Source organism: Lithobates pipiens, unplaced genomic scaffold (genome assembly GCF_037356315.1).
Source record: "Lithobates pipiens isolate NorthernLeopardFrog02 unplaced genomic scaffold, aLitPip1_a1.2 Scaffold_18, whole genome shotgun sequence".
Classification (NCBI taxonomy): domain Eukaryota; kingdom Metazoa; phylum Chordata; class Amphibia; order Anura; family Ranidae; genus Lithobates; species Lithobates pipiens.
In genome coordinates this window covers 441,844,341-441,863,756 of record NW_027507758.1, presented here as the reverse complement: position 1 = coordinate 441,863,756, position 19,416 = coordinate 441,844,341, and the positions used below count along the sequence as shown (strand labels likewise).

Below are 19,416 nucleotides of genomic sequence, written 5' to 3'. Positions count from 1 at the left end.
GAAATGGGATGGGTAAGATCTGCAGACCATTTTATTAGTGGTTTGGAGACTGTAAAGGAGCATTTATCATGTAAATGCTTGTAAAGGAGGGAAATTCCTTTTTGTGAGGCGGTCGCTATGGTTTAGTGGAGGGCTTTTGGAACCAAAATATTGCTTGGTTAAGTCACTGTGTAGTAATCATTTAAGTCAGGGACACTCAAACTTTCCACTCTCCTATGCTTCCTAAGAATGTTGTTTGCACATCTTGTTTTACCATTAGCCCAGAGAAAATTGTATAATAGTTTTGCATAGATTTGAAAAAGGATGATGGCACTGGAGATCTTGGGGAGAAGCGACATTTTAAAGGCTACCAACCCGCCAGCCCAAGATAAAAAATGTGTGCTCAGTTTGCTGAGGTCCTTTTGTGTGTTGTCAGATGGGAGAGGTAGTAATATTTGTATAGGTGGGATATTGCCACTGTTAGCAATATTACTAGGTATGGAAGGGAACCCATTACCCATGGGTATGGGAATTGAGATTGTAAGGTGTGCTTGGTTGTTTCATCAATGTGGATCCCCAAGATATTAAACTTTGTGTCATTCACTTTGTAGTATGAAAGTTGTTTAAATTCATTAAGAAGCTGATGAACATCTTCGTGGATGATGTCATCTGTGAAGAGGGTCATAACGTGGGGCTCTCCATTGATAGATATACTCTTAATTTGTTCATGGGATCTTATTTTCTCCAATAATGGTTTCATTGTGAGAGCAAAAATAAGTGGAGAAAGGGGGCAGCCCTGCCTTGTCCCTTTGGAAATTTTTTAATTTTTGGAGAAAAGGCCATCAGAAAACACAAAAGTCGAAGGGACTGCATAGAGTGCCAAAATTGCGTTAAAAATCTCTCCCTGGATGCTATTTTTTTTTAGAACCTGTGACAGGTAGCCCCAATGGACCCCGTTGAAGGCCTTCTCTGCTCCAGGGTAAGGAGCAGAGAAGGCTTCTGGTTGTGTTCAACATGGTGCATAAGATTTATTATGTGCCTTGTTGCATCAGTAGCTTGGTAAAGTAATAATGTTTGCAGTCAACATTTCAGGGGGGAAGGAAGCTTAGGACACAGCTGCATTAAACACAGACTCCAAGTTTGGAGATAAGGGATGGAAAAACGGTAATATTCAGAAGTGAAACCGTCTGGACCTGGGGTTTTATTATGTGGTAGGGACTGGATTGCAGTGCTAATTTCTTGTTGCGTAAAGGGCTGGTTTAGGTTTAGGTTTAACAAGTTATTAGAAGACAACGTAGGCAGAGGAAGCAATTCCAAGAAGTCCTCTATTAATTTGGATGTAGACTGTGGGGTATCTAAGTTGTATAAGGAGTCATAGTGGACACTAAAGGCCTCTGCCATATCCTGGGGGTGTAAGAGTTTTTCTCCCATTTTGGGATGGTGGATGTGAGATCATTTTTTTTTTGTGACTCGCAGTTGTTGGGCAAGTAATTTCCCTGCTTTGTTTCTATGATGGTAGAAATTGGCTTTAACAGATTTAGTTGTTCTCGTAAGTGGGGAGTTGGTCTCTGTTTATGGGTTTGTTCTAAGTGTTTGATCTGTAGTAGGATATTGTTAATCGCTGTGTCTTTTGCTTCCTTGCCACCCAGCTCAACTTCATCACAACCCCTCTAATGCATGCCTTGTGTGTGTTCCATGGAGCAAAGGGGCTGGGGGCGGATGAAGCATTAAATTCAAAGAATTATTTTAGGGAATTCTGTATGTAGATTTTATGTTCTGGGTGTGACATTATCAGAATGCTTTTACACCAGCAATTTGCTCTCATTCCCAAGCTCCCCCTCCCCACCGTGAGACTCACTGGGGCATGGTCTGACCAGGTGATATCTCAAATATCAGATTTCAGCAAATTTTGCAATAGAAACGTATCTGTCATGAAACCATTTATGTGGCAGTAAGTATTATGTGCATAAGAAAATAGTCCTTTTCTGTTGCGTGGTGACAACGGCACACAACAAGTAGGCCTCTTACATCCAAGTGAGCCAACGTTGTTCTATGGGATCAGTGCAGGTTGGGATTTGTAGAGTCCATTAGCTTATTGGGCACTGCATTGAAGTCCCCACATAGGATAGTATGTAGTGTGGCCTTGGCCCTGGGCTTGATGTTGGGTAGGTAGACATTAATGATGGAGTACATAGTATTTTAATTCTGACAGATTAACACTACATATTGGCCTTGAGTGTCAGTTTCAGATGCAATTAATTTGAAATTAACTGTCTCTCTGATAGCAATTAGTATACCCCCTTTTTTCGATGGAGCATTGGAGGTGAATATGTGGTGGGAATATCTTGAGAAAATGAGGACATCTTTTGTGCAGCAAAATGTGTTTCCTGCAAGCAGAAAATGTCCCAATCTGGTCTTTGGTTTCCTTCCATGCCATTTGCCTTTTAGTCGTACTGTTCAGGCTTTTCACATTTAAAGATGAAATCTTAAACTGCATCTTGAGTCTATGCTGTTTGGCCGCTAGTAGGAAAATAAAGAATATGAGGCAGGTAGCCTAGTACAGGTACACTCACAGCTTAGGTGTGAGAGTCTGTATGAATCCTAGATGCCGAAACACTAGTGGGTAGTTGGATCTGTGGTCAAATCAGGGAATGCTAGTCAGAGGGCAAAGTTTAGATATGACTTAGAAAGGCAATAACATCCTTGGTACAGTTCAAAAGGAACAGGTGATAGGAAATATATTTTCCAAGAGGAAAGAAAAAAAATGATGATTCCAACTGGGAATCTGTGCGGGTCTTAGCCACAAAATATGGGGTATAACCAGGGGTCAAGTCCTGGGGAAAAAAGTGTGGGAACTCCCACCCAAGATCCACTTGTCCACCAAAAAAAAAAAATGATACAGTGATATGCACAAACTCTTCAAAAGTGGTATTTTCCATCCAATTTTCGTATTGTGTGTATGAAGCTTAACTGTTCGTACATAAAAAAAAAAAACAATCCTCAATAAACATAAATACTGTAATTCTCTGAATAATCAGCATTCATTCAATTGTGCTTCCATGCAAATGTGAACGTCATGTTCTGATCTTTATTGGGGAATGTTATTTTTTATATAGAGTGTTTATGTGGTGAGTTTACAGTTTTCTTTGAACAGAGTTTGGATAACAGAGGGTTAAACGGAAAGGTCATAAATGAACTGTGCATTATCTGGACAGAATGCTTGGGGAGATAGTGATGTGTTCCTGCTTAGGAGATGTATGTTAGCTTGGGTGGCTGCAAACTCTGCAGGGCTCCAACACACACTTGCTGCTATTCCAACCCTTCACATATTTCCACATAAACTTCCCTCCTGGCATTAAACTTTGCCAGGTATTGTGTTCAGCTTACCACCCCAAACTGATGTTCCTCCCTCAGCTCACCTCTCTCCCTGCATGTCCTGTGAGCAGAATAGCTGTGCTCCTTCTATGGGTTCTCTCATCTTATGGCACTGAAGATAGAGAAGGGGGGGATTCAGCGGGTCACACAGAGCAAGTATGCAGGAGACTGGGGGGGGGGGGGGATGAGGAGACAGAAAATCAGGAGGGGGTGGCAGGGAGGAGCGCATCACGAGAGGTCTGACTAAATACAATCTCTTAGCAGCAGGGACCTGATCTACCCGTCAGCTAGCTGTGATTGACAGGTAGATCAAAGCGGAAGCTGTCATGGGGCTCCCTACTGGCAATGCCTGAATGGTCAGGTGTGTGGCACTTACTATTGCGAGCTGTGTCGGCAGATGCTGGTGTAGCACCTGCCACACAGCTTACATACTTCAAAGTCTTGCAGGACACGGCTGCTAATGGGAACTGAGTTCCTGTTGTGGAAAAAGTACAGGAACTCCGTTCCCATGCTTTCCCGCAGGACTTGAGCCCTGGGTATAACTGCTTGTGGAACTAAACACTGCATATGTTCGCTGAAGCTAGGTCAGTGTGACTGTAGGATTGTTGCACAGAGACTCAGTCATTGGGGGGGGTTCCAGCTGGTTGGCTTCCTCTGGCTGTTTGACCAACTAGGGGATGCCCCTTATTTTAACATTATTACGCATTGATCGATCCTCCAGGTCAGCGATTTTGGATGTTATCCAGGTGATATAATCTTCATGCTCATTATGGGCATCTATGAGGTCATTGAAAGTTGCTGCAAACTTGTCCATCTTTGCTTCCACATGGGTCACTCTATCACCCACCTCTATTATATCTGCTTTAAATTGCTGAGCCAGAGACATGATGTCTGAGTGTATAGTGCTTCTCAAAGATACCAGCATGTAATTTTTGTCAAGCACTGGCTGGTCTTTAGTTGGGTACTCCATAATGGAGTCTTGCAGATCCCTGGTGTCCTCTAGACATATAGATGATTCGCTCACTTCTGGTGCAGACTATAGGGGCGGCTGCAGCTTCTTCTTGGCTTTGACAGGGCTGGTGGAGCTGGAGGAAGCCTGTGATGACTGTGCCTTGTGGTGCTGTGGACGGCCGTATATGGGGGAGAAGTGTTGCAGGCGTCCCTCTCCTGAACTGTTGTGGCTCTGTGAGGCTTGTGGTGAGCAGCCGGCGACATTTTGAGCTTAGGAGCGGCGTGGCTGGAAGAAGAAATCGGACATTCTTCCTGGTGGAATTTGATCCTTTCTTTTCCATAACATGTAGGTAAGCTGCGCCTGACCCTAGCAGTGGTAAAACCGCTGTTCTCTGAGCCTCTGTGTGGCTGTATTCGGCTCTGGCAAGCAGGCTGTGTATGGAGCAGGCAGTTTGTGGGGCCAAATTCTCTGCTGGCCGGACACGCCCCCCGTTCTTATCATTTTAGATGGTGAATTTAGGCCCTGCGTGTTGTGGGATAGAATTTGCAACCTAAGGTTTGACTAAAGGCAAAACTTTTTTTTTTTTTTTTTTGGATGGAATGCAGAGGGATTAGAATGCTTGACAGTTTTTATTGCTGTTTGTGCCCCCCAGTAAGGAGCTTCAACTTCTCTATTTGTCCTGTTTACTATTATTATTAAAAATTAAAATAAAATAAAATCCCAGAATTGGAAAAAGGAGGCGGGTCAGAAGAAGGCCTTTAGAAGAAGGGTTTGGCATCGACACCCTCATCACTCTCGCAGCCAAGTAACCCGACACCGGGGTACCACCTAGGGCCACTGTTAGGTCCTCTCAGAATACACTTAAAGTGATTGCAAACCCTATTTTACCAGAAACAACTTAAAAAGCTTTCCAGAGAAATTAGTGAGGCCATCCTCAATTGTGTCCATACAAATAGAGGGCATTTACACAAGGGCCTTGGTAGACACTGGGGCCCAAGTCACGCTTTTAAATTGGGACTTCTATGACAAGTACCTGAGTCACCTTCCTCTATGCAAGCTTGAAAAACTGGAGATCTGGGGAAATGGAAATGCCAATTGCCCATATGATGGGTACATCCCTATTCAAATATCCTTCGGGCCAGCAGCTGTTGAGCCATTGAGACATTCATAATAAAATATACCTTCAAGCAGCTAGAAACATCAATCGATGAACTGTTGATGCTGTCAAGGAAACACTGCAGCTGCTATAGAGTTATAAGGTCCACTATTATGCCCCGTACACACGAGCTGAATTTCCAACAGAAAAAGTCAGACGGGAGCTTTTCATCATATATTCTGACTGTGTGTATGCCCCATTGGACTTTTTACTTCAAAAATTCTGGCAGACCTAGAAAGAGAACATTTTCTATATTTGTCCGGTGGAACAAATTCCTATCGGGAAAATCACTTGTTTGTATGCTGATCCAACATACCAAAAATGACGCATGCTCCGAAGCAAGTATGAGACGGAAGCTATTGGCTACTCGTTATTGAACTTCATTTTTCTAGTCCCGTCGTGCGTTTTGTATGTCACCGCGTTCCTGACGGTCGGAATTTGGTGTGATCGTGTGTACGCAAAACAGTTTCAGAGAAATTCCGTCGGAATTACATTAGAAAAACCTTCAGAATTTATTCCAACGGGAAAACTGGTCGTGTGTACAAGGCATTAGAGTTAACTACTGCTGGCTTTTCAACAAGCTATTTATGGGGTTTATGAGTAGGTCTGGCCATTTATGACATGATTTTATTTTGTGCATCTTCACTCTTGAAGAATTACTGAGGATGAATCTGAGTGAGTGTCACAGACACTTTCAAATGGGAATATGTAGAACAGCACTTGAAGTAATTTTCAGGTTTCAGGGAATCCCTACTAGAATTGATTATAACTACAGCCCAAGGTATATTAGCCATACCACATTGGTGGTCAATGAGAGAATGGCCTCTTACCTTGGTGGTCAATGAAAATCATGCCCTGTTACACTTGTGGTCAGTGAAATAAATGCCTAACACAATGGTGGTCAGTGTAGACAACCCCCCCCCCCCCCCATACTTTTGGTATTGCTGGAAGAATTCTTTTCAGTGGACTGTGGGAAGAATGTTTCCCTTAAAGACAGCTAACATGAGCATTGTTGCCAGTTGTTACATACCTGAGAAATCAAAGGCAAAGTTCCACTGGCTCTGTGCTACTGGCGCTATGGTGTGTCACTGGCGCCGGACACTTTCAGTCAGTATATCAGTCTGCCTCTGCTCACTACTTATTGAATGCCTAGCAAATTATGCAAATTATGGTGGAACCCTATGGTTCCACAGAACCCTGGTTGAGAAAAGCAGATGCTGAATAAAGCTGAAGGGCAAAGTGTACTTGGCAGACCTGATTTCACTTTGATGAAACCTGATGACTAAAAGATTAATGCTGCTTGGTTTCTTTGTTTAATAAATTAATGTTTTGGCATGAAACAGATATGTGATTAGAGGGTACCTGTGCTTTTATCATGACAAATCGTTGTTTACTGTCTATAGCACTGAACACTTCTGTCCAATTACAAGCCAATAATCACAAAATGAAAGTGGTATGATAAAATACAATGTGCAATATACTGTACATCAGAATAACAACTCAAATGCCTTTCATATGTGATGTCTTTAAATCGTTAAATCGTGTCTTACAGTTCTCCAGACAGGGCTTACAACAAACTCAGCAACAACAGCAAACTGCAGCATTGGTCAGACAGCTGCAAAAACAACTTTCAAGTAAGTACATAAATATATTTAAATACATTTATGTGAAAACCGGGGTATTTGTTAACATATTGTACCTTTATTTTTATTTAAACAGACAATGGAGTTGATTTACTGGAAAGTGCAAAATCTAGTGCATCTCTGCACAGAAACCAATCAGCGTTCGTTTTTTTTTGTCAAAGAGTAATTGAACAAGCTGAAGTTACAATCTGATTGGCTACCATGCACAGCTGCATCAGATTTAGCATTTTCCAGTTTTAGTAAATCAAACCCAATGAGTCTAATGTTACAAGGAATAGTTGTCTCATTATTCCTTTTAAATTCTTGAGTGGCTATAAAACTTCCTGTTTTGGTTTGTATTGCTTAATTTTTTTGCTTAATTTTCATTTCCAGGATTTTTTTTTTTTCTTTAAAGCATATAAGGCTTTGAATAGATATACAGTGCTGTAAGATTAAAAAAAATACAAGACGCCATTTGCATTGCTTTCAGCAGCGTTACATCTGTCCATGCTATCGCAGAGCCTGAGCCCTTCTAATAAAAGTTGGACACAGCTCTTCACAATAGATTCATTGCTTGTTTGTGAGAACTAATATTAAGATTAGCAGGGTATTTGTACTGCTTCTGAAATGAAAATGTACATGCTGGTTTGACTGGACTACCAGTCAGTTAACATGCAGAATATAGATCGATTGAATTTACAGAAAATTTAGAAAACCATGTTAAGGTCTAGACTTATCAGATTTTTAGTTTTTTTTTTTTCTTTTTATCATGAATGTGATCAACACTGATGGGAGCACAGGCACTTCACATAAATGCAGTGCATTCAATTCTACAAGTTATAAATCTTTGTATATTAAATATTGTAAAGAAGGAGCACAGCTTAGCTTTATTTCACGTTTTACATATTAGTGTTTGAAATTATATCAAATAACATTTCTAAAAACAAGGACATGAGGTTTGTCTCAAGATTCCTTTGTGTGTTTTGGCACAACAAAGTCTCCATTGGATGAAGATATTATGCAAACCTTGCATTCTAGGATAATGTGAATGAACTACAGTCTGTATAATTGCTGGAAACTAACAAATAGGAATGTATTTCTGTGATTTATTTAAAGTGTTTATAAGCCTAAAAAAAAAAAATTGGATCCTGTTCCTTTAAAGTATGAATAGCTTGTGTTGTGTCATTTAACCCCTTGTATCACCTGAAATACATGGCTGATCCTGCCTGGTTCTGTCCCCGCCCCCCCTGCGTAAACTGACCACGATGTGGGTGGTTTGACTGTCTATTCCATCAAAGGCCTGATCAACTGTGCTACCACTCGGGTGATTTATAGCATAAAATGCCCATGTAATAAGATGTACATAGGCAAAACTAAATGACAGTTTTGCATCCGCATTGGTGAACACCTCAGGGATATCAGAAAGAAGGAACCAGAGAGCCCCTTGGCACAGTATTTTCTTCAGTACCATCAAGCCAGTACTTCCGGCCTTAAAGTGAAGGGTATTTATGCTCTCAAATTAAGCAATAGATGAGGGGACTTTGATAGGATCCTTCTAAAGAAAAAAAAGTTTGGGATATATAAATTAAATACCCATGTGCCTAATGGTTTGAACAAAGAATTGAACCTACAGGTCTTTCTAGATTAGATTTTTGTCAATAGTCCCCATTTTATTTCTATGGGCTGTCCATGATTTGTTCTTTTTCCACTTCATCATTCTCTTATCTTTTCTTTGTATCTATTTAATTGTTCTGGCGCCATTATTATTATTATTTTATTCTTTATTTATTTTGTTACACCAACATTTTTGTTCCTCATGGGGTGCTGTATGCGCATGCACATCCGCCAAACATGATTTTTTAAATCAAAAAGGTGTTTATTGAAGTTACAGGTATACAGCACTTTCCAGTGCACAGTTACATCCGCGAGATACACAATTGTCAATATACAGATAGGCAATATATCAGCCCCAAACTTCCTCCCTCTGCCCCATAATCGCACAAAGTTCCCCAGCAGGTATATCATTTCCGGGCTAAGCATCCCTTGCCCGCCCTTTGCCACACGTCTTACAATAATCTGGACAATATTAATTCATTTGGACTTAGCCCAGGTGTATCCAGCCAATGTGACCACAGGCGCTCAAACCTTCCCGGGCATCCCCTGTGCTGATAGATGTATTTCTCCATGATAAGGGTCCTGCCCATATGAGTTATCCAGGTCGTAAACTGCTGGGGGTTCAGCAGATTTCCAGCCCAGCAAAATAAGTTTCCTGGCCTGGAATAGCGCCCTGGAGACTGCCACCCTGATTGGTTCCAAAGACACCACCTCCTCCAGTACCCCTAGAATACAACATACGGGATCCAAAGGTATCTGCGTGTGAAACACCATATTGACAGTGTCCACTACCTCCTTCCAATATCTGTGGAGCTTCGGGCAACGCCACAGGAGGTGGATAAGATCCCCCTCGTGTTGCCTGCACCTACCGCACAGGGGGTCAGCCGTTCCACCCATCCTACACAGCCTAACCGGTGTGTAGTGCGCTCTCAGTGCGATATAAAGTTGGGAGACTTTTTGCGCTACATTCAGTGAACAGTAGGTGATGGCCTGCATGGCCTCCTCCCACTGCTAACCCGTGAGTGTACCTACATCCTGTTCCCAAAGCGGCATTGCTTTGCACGGGTGGTCACGCAGGTGCCGTGCTAGCAGCATCTGATAGCATTGTGAAATCATGCCCTTTGTGCCATCCGCAGAGTGCATCGCATGGTATAACGGGGTGGGCGAAAATACCCATTCTCCCGAGTCCCCCTGCGCGGCCACCACGTGCCCCGCCAAACATGATTAATTGGCTGTTGAGTGCTAATATACTTTTTATAATTAGTGATTTGCCTAAATAGATGCATGTCCCCCTAAAGTATGCTTATGGGCTGGGCCAAACAGTGTATTTAAGTACGCCCCAGCTCACAGGCACTGCGTTCTGAAGAAGCTGGATTTCTGGTGAAACTAATTGACATCATGCAGTCATGTTCCTGATGTCACTAGTCATGCCCTCCACCTCTTCCACCTACCCGGAAAGCTGCAGTGGGACTTCCAAGACATTGCGGCGGGTGCTCATACACGTGGTACGCAGCCATTCTGATCAGTGATGTCCAGTGATCTTTCACTGACATCTCATAGAGCAGCATATCTGGACCCATTGCCCAACTACCAGGTTTAGAATACATATGCTATTTGCAGCACCATTGGGATACCAGTACTAGGATCAGTTTCCTGTACCAAGATTGAGAGGCTTGCTCATGGAGTGTAGAGGATTAGGACTGTTATGGATTGAGCTACTAATGTTTGCTCTGTGAGTTATCTATTCTACTGATTCCCTCCGCACTCTGCAAACAGGTGCAGTGCTTGCTGCTTCAGATCTTCTAAGACCTGCATTATCTGCTGCCACTTACCCGGTTGGTGCTTATTTCCCCCTGCAATGTTGTTGCATTTTTCCATGTCCACCTGATGACACAATGACTATCTGTCCATTCCCAATATGTCTACATTGCGGTTAGCTGCACCTGGAAAATCAGTCTGGTCCATCTATTTGCGGTATCCTGTCAGTACCGTTTACTGGGAATGAGTTCATTCAGCAACACAGCCGCTTTGTTTTGTTTATCCAGCTATGGACTGCTAGACCAGTTCCAATTTATGTGTTTTGTTACCATATCTATGGTACCTCCATTTACCCAGGGACTCTATGCACTGATGCTGCAGCGGTAACAGATAATTAATTTACACATTCTGACCTGTATTTCCATGTCATTGGGCTCTATTCATGACTGTTCTATACCTTCTGCATCACAGGCAAAGGTATATTTTGGTGCCCCCTCCACAATGAAATCCCCCACTGTCTACAGCCACGCTGGTAGCTCTGTCATGATGCACTCATAAGGTGATGGGGCATTGAAAATTTGAACTGGCACCCCCATATCCTCCATCCCAGCACACCCCCATTCCAGTGCGAATCCTCCCCCACCCAATTCCCCCTCTCCAAATCCCTCCAGTGATCTGGTTCCTGTGTGTCTCATCAATCTTGGTGTGGTCCAAATTCAAATAGGCTGAAATTGCACTGCACCTGGAATGCATGTAAATTGCACAGGAACGCACAGAGGAGTAGATTTACTAAACCCGGAACACTCAGAATCTGGTGCAGCTGTGCATGGTAGCCAATTGGCTTCTAAAGTTAGTTTGTTCAATTAAGCTTTGGCAATTAAGCCTGGGCGCTGATTGGTTTCTATGCAGAGTTGCACAAGATTTTGCACTTTCCAGTTTTAGTAAATAAACCCCAATATGTTCCTGTGTGATTCACAGGGTGAACTGGCCCTAAGTCCTGGAGCCCAGTGCTGGAAAAAGTTACGCCACCTGGCACCCTTAAAATGGCTGGCAAGGCGCACTAATGTGAGTAGATTGCCCTGCATCTCTAGTGGGGTGTCCAGATGCAATCCTTATCCTCTGTGTAGAAGCCAGCATCTTTGGAGGGTGGTGGACAGTGGGTAAGAGGATACTGTATGTGCTAGGCAGGGGGCACTTTGGGAGTAGAAAGGACTTGTGCTAGGGGAGGGGAAGAGGGGGTCAGATTTCATATCCTATTTCCCTCCTGGCACACGTCCCCTCTCCTAACAAAGTGCCCCCTGCCTAGCACATACAGTCTCCTCTTACCAACCCCCCACCCCTAAATCGCTGCAAGTACTCCCTTTTGCCAGTTTGCCCCCCTCCCCCCAAATCATTGCAAGTATTTCCATTCTCCAGCTTCAGGTGGATCACTGCAAGTCAAGTACTCCTTTTTGTCAGCTTACAACCCTATGCCCCCCCCACCGCAAGTGTCAGTGTGTAATAATCACAGACCTCATATCGTGTGTCTTCTCCTCCCCGGCTGTATAGAGGAAGTCTTAGTGTGAAAGGCAGCTGGCGAGGAGAGAGGTGCCATGCAGAGTTAATATTGTAGGGCATGGGACACCAAACCCCCTACAAGCTGCGGGGTGGGTGTGCCCACATTAGCGCACCTGCCAACTACTAAAGCAGGATTCAGCAGGCATGGTCCCGGATAGTCACTGGCAGGCATGGTCCCGGCTAGTCCCAGAGATATGGGTCCCCCCCCCCCCCCCCCCATGCTGGTGCCCTCACCTTATAGTGGAGCCAGCCCTGCTTCTGTGTACACATTGTTCCCCTATAGTTCAATTGCTATTGTTTAGCTCAGTGGTCATCAGCCCTGTCCTCAGGGCCCACTAACAGGCCAGGTTTGCAAGATAACTGAAATACATGACAGGTGATATAATTTGCTGCTCTGTGATTGTAGTATTCTAGTCTACATCTCCCCAAGGTAATACATAAAACCTGGCCTGTTAGTGGGCCCTGAGGACATGGTTGATGACCACTGGTTTAGCTTCATTAGGGATGACTGAGCTGTGTACATGTGAGTGTGGCTTCCAGTGCACCTTTTTGGTTAATTTTAGACAATGTTGTTTTTTTTTTATTAGTGATAGTAGGTCTTTATCAGATATTTTATGATTTTATTTTATGATATTTTTGTATTCAGTAACGTATGTTATTTTTTTATAGGTTGATCTTTTGCATTTATTTTTATTACCATACCCCAATGGCTCACAGTTATGGTCCTTTAGGCAGCTCTGCCTGGCTGCCTTTTTTGTTTATGAATTGTGTTTTTGGCCATAGAGCCCAACTTTATCCTAGTGAGTGGGTATGTTACCAGAGGTTTCATCTGACACCTTGCTATTTGTAGTTTTCTTTTTCTTCTTTCTGCCATCACCTCTGTGTTAGAGTAAATGATTTGTGTCCCAGTGTATGTGTTTTTTTTTTTTTTAAATAATCCACCATATACAGTACCTTTTTCATGGTGCCGCTCAGTGCTGACATTACCCGCCGCCTTTCTCCTCCTCTCCTCCTCCTGGCTGACATCAGCAGGGAATTCACATACACTGGGCACATAATTTACTATAACAGAGGGCATGATAGAACACGGAGTGGCTTAACAACCACTTAAAATTTTAGATCAATTAAACCTCCTCTAGAGATGGCTATTTTCTACATTCCTTTTGAATCTCTTGAAAATAAAATGTTTATATATATATATATATATATATATATATATACACATACATACATACATTTTATCCTTTTCAAAATAGATTAGAATGATGGGATGAAGAGGATTATATTGTAGTATATTATAATAGATGTGAACTAACATGAGCATTTAGAATGCACTTTCCAGATGTTTATGACTCCGCTGTACATTCTTATAATTTCTTTCTTTTATCACACAGGTAACCAGGCACAGCAAGCAGCCAATTTGTATGGGGATCCTTCAAATTTTTAAGCCTGGACAAGATTCTAAAATATTTTGGTTTTCATTACACTGTACATATTTGGCAATCCAGTATAAGCAAGTTATAATTTTTCCAGATAGTGTGAATGCTTTCAGAGAGTGTTGCTTATCCCGTCAAAGAAAAGGTTGTTGGAAAACAATATTTTGCTGGCTTGGAAAACAAAAGAAAAGCAAGTTCTGTGTTTTATTCTTTTTTAATACTTAGACAAGGACATTGTCGATGTGCAGATGGACTTACAGATGCACTGGACCAAACTTCTGAATTATAAAATACTTTCATATTTAACGTAAAATGATCTTGTATAAAAGTGGCTGGCTTTATTGCTGGGGATTTTATACTTAAATTATTTATTACAGGTACTTCTATAGCGCTGACAATTTACACACACATATATCTATATATATATATATATATATATATATATATATAGTACATTCACATCAGTCCCTGCCCTGAAGGAGCTTACAATCTAAGGTGCCTAACTTACCTTCATGCATACACATACCAGGGCCAATTTAGACAGGAGCCAATTAACCTACCAGAAGGTCTTTGGAGTGTGGGAGGAAACCCGAGGCCCCAGAGGAAAGCCACACAAGCAAAACATGCAAACTCCAGGCAGGTAGTCCCATGGTTGGGATTCGAACCGACGACCACAGTGCTGCTATACGGTTTTGCTAACCACTTAGCCACTGTGCTGCTCAAACTTAATTTCTGTTTTTATGTTAGTAAGTGTTTATAGGCTACTTTTATTGTTTTTGGTTAAAATGTTTACTAGATTCAGTACTTGATATTCGAGATTTACTGATATAAACAGTAGTGTGTTTTCTTGTGGTGTAATTACAATTGCTTTGTACACACTGCTGTTAATGCTGCTTGTGGCACAGGGTGTGAACTTTATTCAGGAACTGAATAGAGCTTATACCAGAAACAGTACCACTCAAAACAGCACACTGCCTCTACAGTCTTTGTCCCTGCAGATTCAGTCACAATAATGGACAAGGGACAATAAAGGTCATGGCAGAAAAATACTTAAAGTGGACCTCCACTTAAAAGTGAAGGTATTGCTTATCTGCCTCTCCTCTCCACCCCTCCAAAATATTTAAAAGCTTTTTTTTTTGGGGGGGGGGGGTATTTACCTTTTTCTGACAGGTAACCACTCCCACTTCTGCAATTCTTAGCCTAGGCTCTCCAATCCACAACCTCCGGAACACATCACTCATCCCAGGAGGCTGCGTGACCAATCTGACAGAGCAGTGCAATTTTGCGCATGCGCAGTGAGGATCCGGCTGTGAAACGGCAGGAAGTCACAGCCGACTCCCACAGTCCAAGAAGGAAGCACCAGGGATCTGAAGATTGGTGAAGAACCGGACTGACTGGATTCCTGGGCTTGCGGGTGTCTGTTTGTTAAGTCAGCCACTACAGTATTTGTATCTGCTGACTGTTATTTTATTTTTTTAAACGCCTCTTTGTCATGGTGACACCTTGGTCATACACTTACACATTAATAAGAAAAGTCCCATACTGTCTCTTGGCACAGAGGATTTTTGCAGTGAATTTAAAAAAAATCACTTATTTTTTTAAGGGAGTAATAAAGACAAGATTAAAAAATGACATATATGCTGCTTTTCGGAGTCCCCCTGTAACATAGTTTTATTACCTGTTCATCCTGCAGTAAGTCTGTTATTTATTTTTTTATTGCTTCCTTTAGCAGACCAAGCTGTGCAGAGAAAATGAATGCTAGAGGATTGAGACAAACTATTTAACACTTACAGGGGTGCTTACAATTTTTAATTTATTGTGTGAAATGTATTTATTTATGTAAAACTTTTATGCCAAAAGGAAAAAAAAAACTATTTCTGCAGCTTCTTGAAAATGTTAGTTGACGTTAGGCTATAATTTGTTAGTCACTTATATAAAGTCCATCTAAACTTACTGGTCTGTCTAATGCTGCCCTTTTCAAACAATGCTCCTTTACAAGGTTGTCTCAGTTGCCATATTAAAGTTGGCCATACATAGTTCAGTTTTTGTTGTTCAATCCTTGTGTGTGCTTGTATTCTGACAGCGGGACTCCCCTGTTATCAGTATACAGTTCCGTGTTAAGCAAATGGGGGAATATAACAAAGGAGGGGAGAGGGAGGGGGGGGGGAAGGGGGGAGAAAGAGAGGGAAGGAGAAAAGAAAAAGGGGAAGGGGAAGAAAGGGCAGGGAGGGGGAAGGGGAACAGATGAGTATGCAGGTAAAGGATAAAAGGGTAAAGGTCAAAAAGTGCTAGTGTAAAATTATATGTGTCTGGGTGTGCACAAATCCTTGTTCGGTACGTGCTAAACTAAAATAAATGTTAGAGAGTGGCAATCAAATATAGATTCTGATAGAGTGCCATACAAATAAAAACTCACAGTAATGGATGAATGCCTGAAACAATAGACATACAAACCGTGGGTGCTGTGCAAAACTGCAATAAAATATGCTGACAATAAATGAATATATAACTTAAGGTGATAGTCCAAAATATATGACTAAAAGTGTACAGTGAGAATAATCACATAAGCACAATCCCATGTGACATGCCAAGTGGAAAAAACACAGATATCAATCAATCCAATATAACAAAATGCATGTTCCATGCGGTGTTTATAAAGTGCCAAGTGAAAAAAATACAGATAACAATCAATCCAATATAACAAAATGCATGTTCCATGCGGTGTTTATAAAGTGCCCTAAAAGTGACGAATGCGCAAGGAAGGAAGTGAGAGAGACACTAGGAAGGACATTGGAACGCACCGTTCGTTACTCTGCTTGTTGCTCTATTACTGCAGTTTTTATTCACTCAGAATGTGAGTACCCTGTCACTATACTTAAATAAAATTCAATTGGTTGAAACTACTACACTATGGGACATTATCTCTTTATCTTGTGAGGCATACCTATCCCAGGAACAGGAGCCAGTTACCCACCTATACTATTAAGGCTGTAACCTCACAGCCGTGAGGTAAGGGCACATTCATCCACGTATTGGATAAATAGGAGGATTAAGTCACTGCACATGTATGCCTGCATGGATCACTGAAGTTCAAAGCTAGTGCTTCCCCTTAGAACACAGCACGTCCACAGGACTGAATATCCCAGACTGATTACCAGCACCTTATTTTTATGTGTTTATCATTTCACCTGTGTTGTAACGTTTTTTTGCTGCTAGCACTATTTGCACTTTATAAACACCGCATGGAACATGCATTTTGTTATATTGGATTGATTGTTATCTGTATTTTTTTCACTTGGCACTTTATAAACACCGGATGGAACATGCATTTTGTTATATTGGATTGATTGATATCTGTGTTTTTTCCACTTGGCATGTCACATGGGATTGTGCTTATGTGATTATTCTCACTGTACACTTTTAGTCATATATTTTGGACTATCACCTTAAGTTATATATTCATTTATTGTCAGCATATTTTATTGCAGTTTTGCACAGCACCCACGGTTTGTATGTCTATTGTTTCAGGCATTCATCCATTACTGTGAGTTTTTATTTGTATGGCACTCTATCAGAATCTATATTTGATTGCCACTCTCTAACATTTATTTTAGTTTAGCACGTACCGAACAAGGATTTGTGCACACCCAGACACATATAATTTTACACTAGCACTTTTTGACCTTTACCCTTTTATCCTTTACCTGCATACTCATCTGTTCCCCTTCCCCCTCCCTGCCCTTTCTTCCCCTTCCCCTTTTTCTTTTCTCCTTCCCTCTCTTTCTCCCCCCTTTCCCCCCCCCCCCCCTCCCTCTCCCCTCCTTTCTTATATTCCCCCATTTGCGCAACACTAAAACCACTTAATCGATATTGCTCAGGGAGTAGGTGAAGCTCCCTTCAGTGTTTGCAGCATCCCTCTATTCCCCTTGTCAAGGTGGTTGGCGCAGAGGTACTTTATACACTAACTATCAGTATACAGTGATCAACACTGCAGCCGATTGGTTGCATGCGCTGTTTGAAGCAAGATTTTCCAACAAGCCGGTTCATGAGAAGTCAATCGATAGATTGACCTCTCATAAATGGAAATGGCCATATATGGATTGAAATTTAGCTGGTTTCTGCTGAACCATCTTAATTACAATCCATGTGTGGCCAGCTTAAGACAGGAGGAATGTTATTGGCGAGATCACCAGGTGAAAATAAAGGGAAAACGAATGCAGCCACCACATCTAACTATTAGTAAACTGCAACATATTACATTTTTGTTTTTGAGTTTAGATACACTCTAAGATAGAGTGTGGAAGGGTCTGAACCTGAACTCTCACGTTTTTGATTATTGTCCTTTTCCCTATTGAGGAGATTTTCCTTCACTTCTTGTCCCTGAGACACAACAGAGAGTGCAAAAGTGAGGGAAAAGTCTACTTATAAAAGTTGTTAAAATTTAATTCTTCCTCACTCTAAATGCTAACACTAAACACTTTATCCAAAACTAGTAAAATAGTTTTGGCTGGAGTGTGGAGTTTCAGTTTAAGGTTAGTTATGAAGGGGGCAAGTAAATACAAATAAAAAAGGAAGCAAAACAGCTAAAAAAAATCTATGTAATGAAAACAAAATCAAGAGCATCACTTTTGCAACAGTCATAGCTGTCTGTCATAGCAAAAGGAAATAAAATGTAATATAGCAGTATGCAGTAGAATGAGGTAGAAAGGGTGCAACTGGGGCCTGTCAATGGCCTGTAATGGCGCGTACATATGACTGGACTTTTCGAAGGACTAGGTCCAGCGGTCTTCCTGATGGACTTTCGGCGGAGGTCTGACGGACTTTCTGAACTTGGTCACACACACACACGCGGTCTAAGTCCGTTCGAAAGTCTGTTCATTTTGAACGTGATGATAAACGGGACTAAACAAGGAAGTTCAGTAGCCAGTAGCCAGTGGCTGCCTTTGCGTTGTATCTGGTCCATTGGACTAGAAAACAGACAAATGGTTTTCCCGATTTTTAGTCCGTCCGATAGATTTGAAACATCTTTTATTTCTAGGTTCGTCTGACTTTTGAGAAAAAAAAAGTCAGCTGGAGTCCACACACGATCGAATTGTCCGGCGGTTTCCGGTCCGCCGGACCAAGTCTGCCAGAAAGTCCAATCGTGTGTACACGGCATAAGAGTTATTTAGGGCTTGAGACCTGTTACAGTATAAAAGGTGGCACACGGGTGATATCTAACAGTGTAAAAGATCTGTTTGCAGTACAGTGTCAGTAGTGTCCACTTGTGGTTAGGTGTTGCATTTAACAACACAACAAACTTGAAAGGACAATTTGTAGCTATGAACTGAAGAAAGCTATGCCAGGGTCATTAAGAAGCAGAATATTTATGGATCTTAGATCTATTGCTATGTTTTTTGCACTGTGTATAATGTGTGCTCTTCCCATAAGTGATAAACAACCTAATGTGATAAATAAATTAATTACTACTTAAATTGCACTTATGTCTGACATAAAGTGAGCCTGTATGTTAACATAGGTTTTTGTGTAATAACAGTGCAGAGGGCAATGTATTTTAGCAGATAAGTTTTCATTCATTAATTTTATCACAGTAGAAGTATTTTTTTTACAAACACTAAAATTGCAAGTTAAAAAGTGTTCATGCATGCCCAGTAGTTAATCTGTGTAGCATTTTGAATTATTCATATTTTATATTATTTATAATATATGCCCAAAATTATGTTCTTCAGCATTAGGGGGAGGTGATGGAGGTGGTGCTACCATCTAAGGGAAGATATTTAATAATTGAAACAACTTAATCATTCAAACCACTCTTTGGTTATTGCTATCCCTTCAAAAATGTCCCTATCTTCTGCTCTTTTACCACCCATTTTACTTGTTTTTAAGGATGAGCCTTCAGTTTGGTCTGAACTTAGGTCAGACAGAACTTTGCCTGTTTAGCTGTTCTTACAAACTCTGAACTTCTTG

General features: G+C 41.5%; 1 protein-coding gene across 3 annotated transcripts in view; it reads left to right on the top strand.

The window, feature by feature from the left end:
• The window catches only part of MED12L (mediator complex subunit 12L), a 740,921-nt gene extending 725,436 nt beyond the window's left edge, over positions 1-15,485 (top strand). For all 3 annotated transcript variants that reach the window (XM_077488157.1, XM_077488156.1, XM_077488155.1), the window contains 2 exons: positions 7,015-7,096; positions 13,408-15,485. In XM_077488157.1, coding sequence (XP_077344283.1) covers positions 7,015-7,096; positions 13,408-13,460 — 135 coding nt within the window. In that variant the 3' untranslated portion in view covers positions 13,461-15,485. The remainder of the gene's footprint in view (positions 1-7,014; positions 7,097-13,407) is intronic.
• Positions 15,486-19,416: the final 3,931 nt, after the last annotated feature.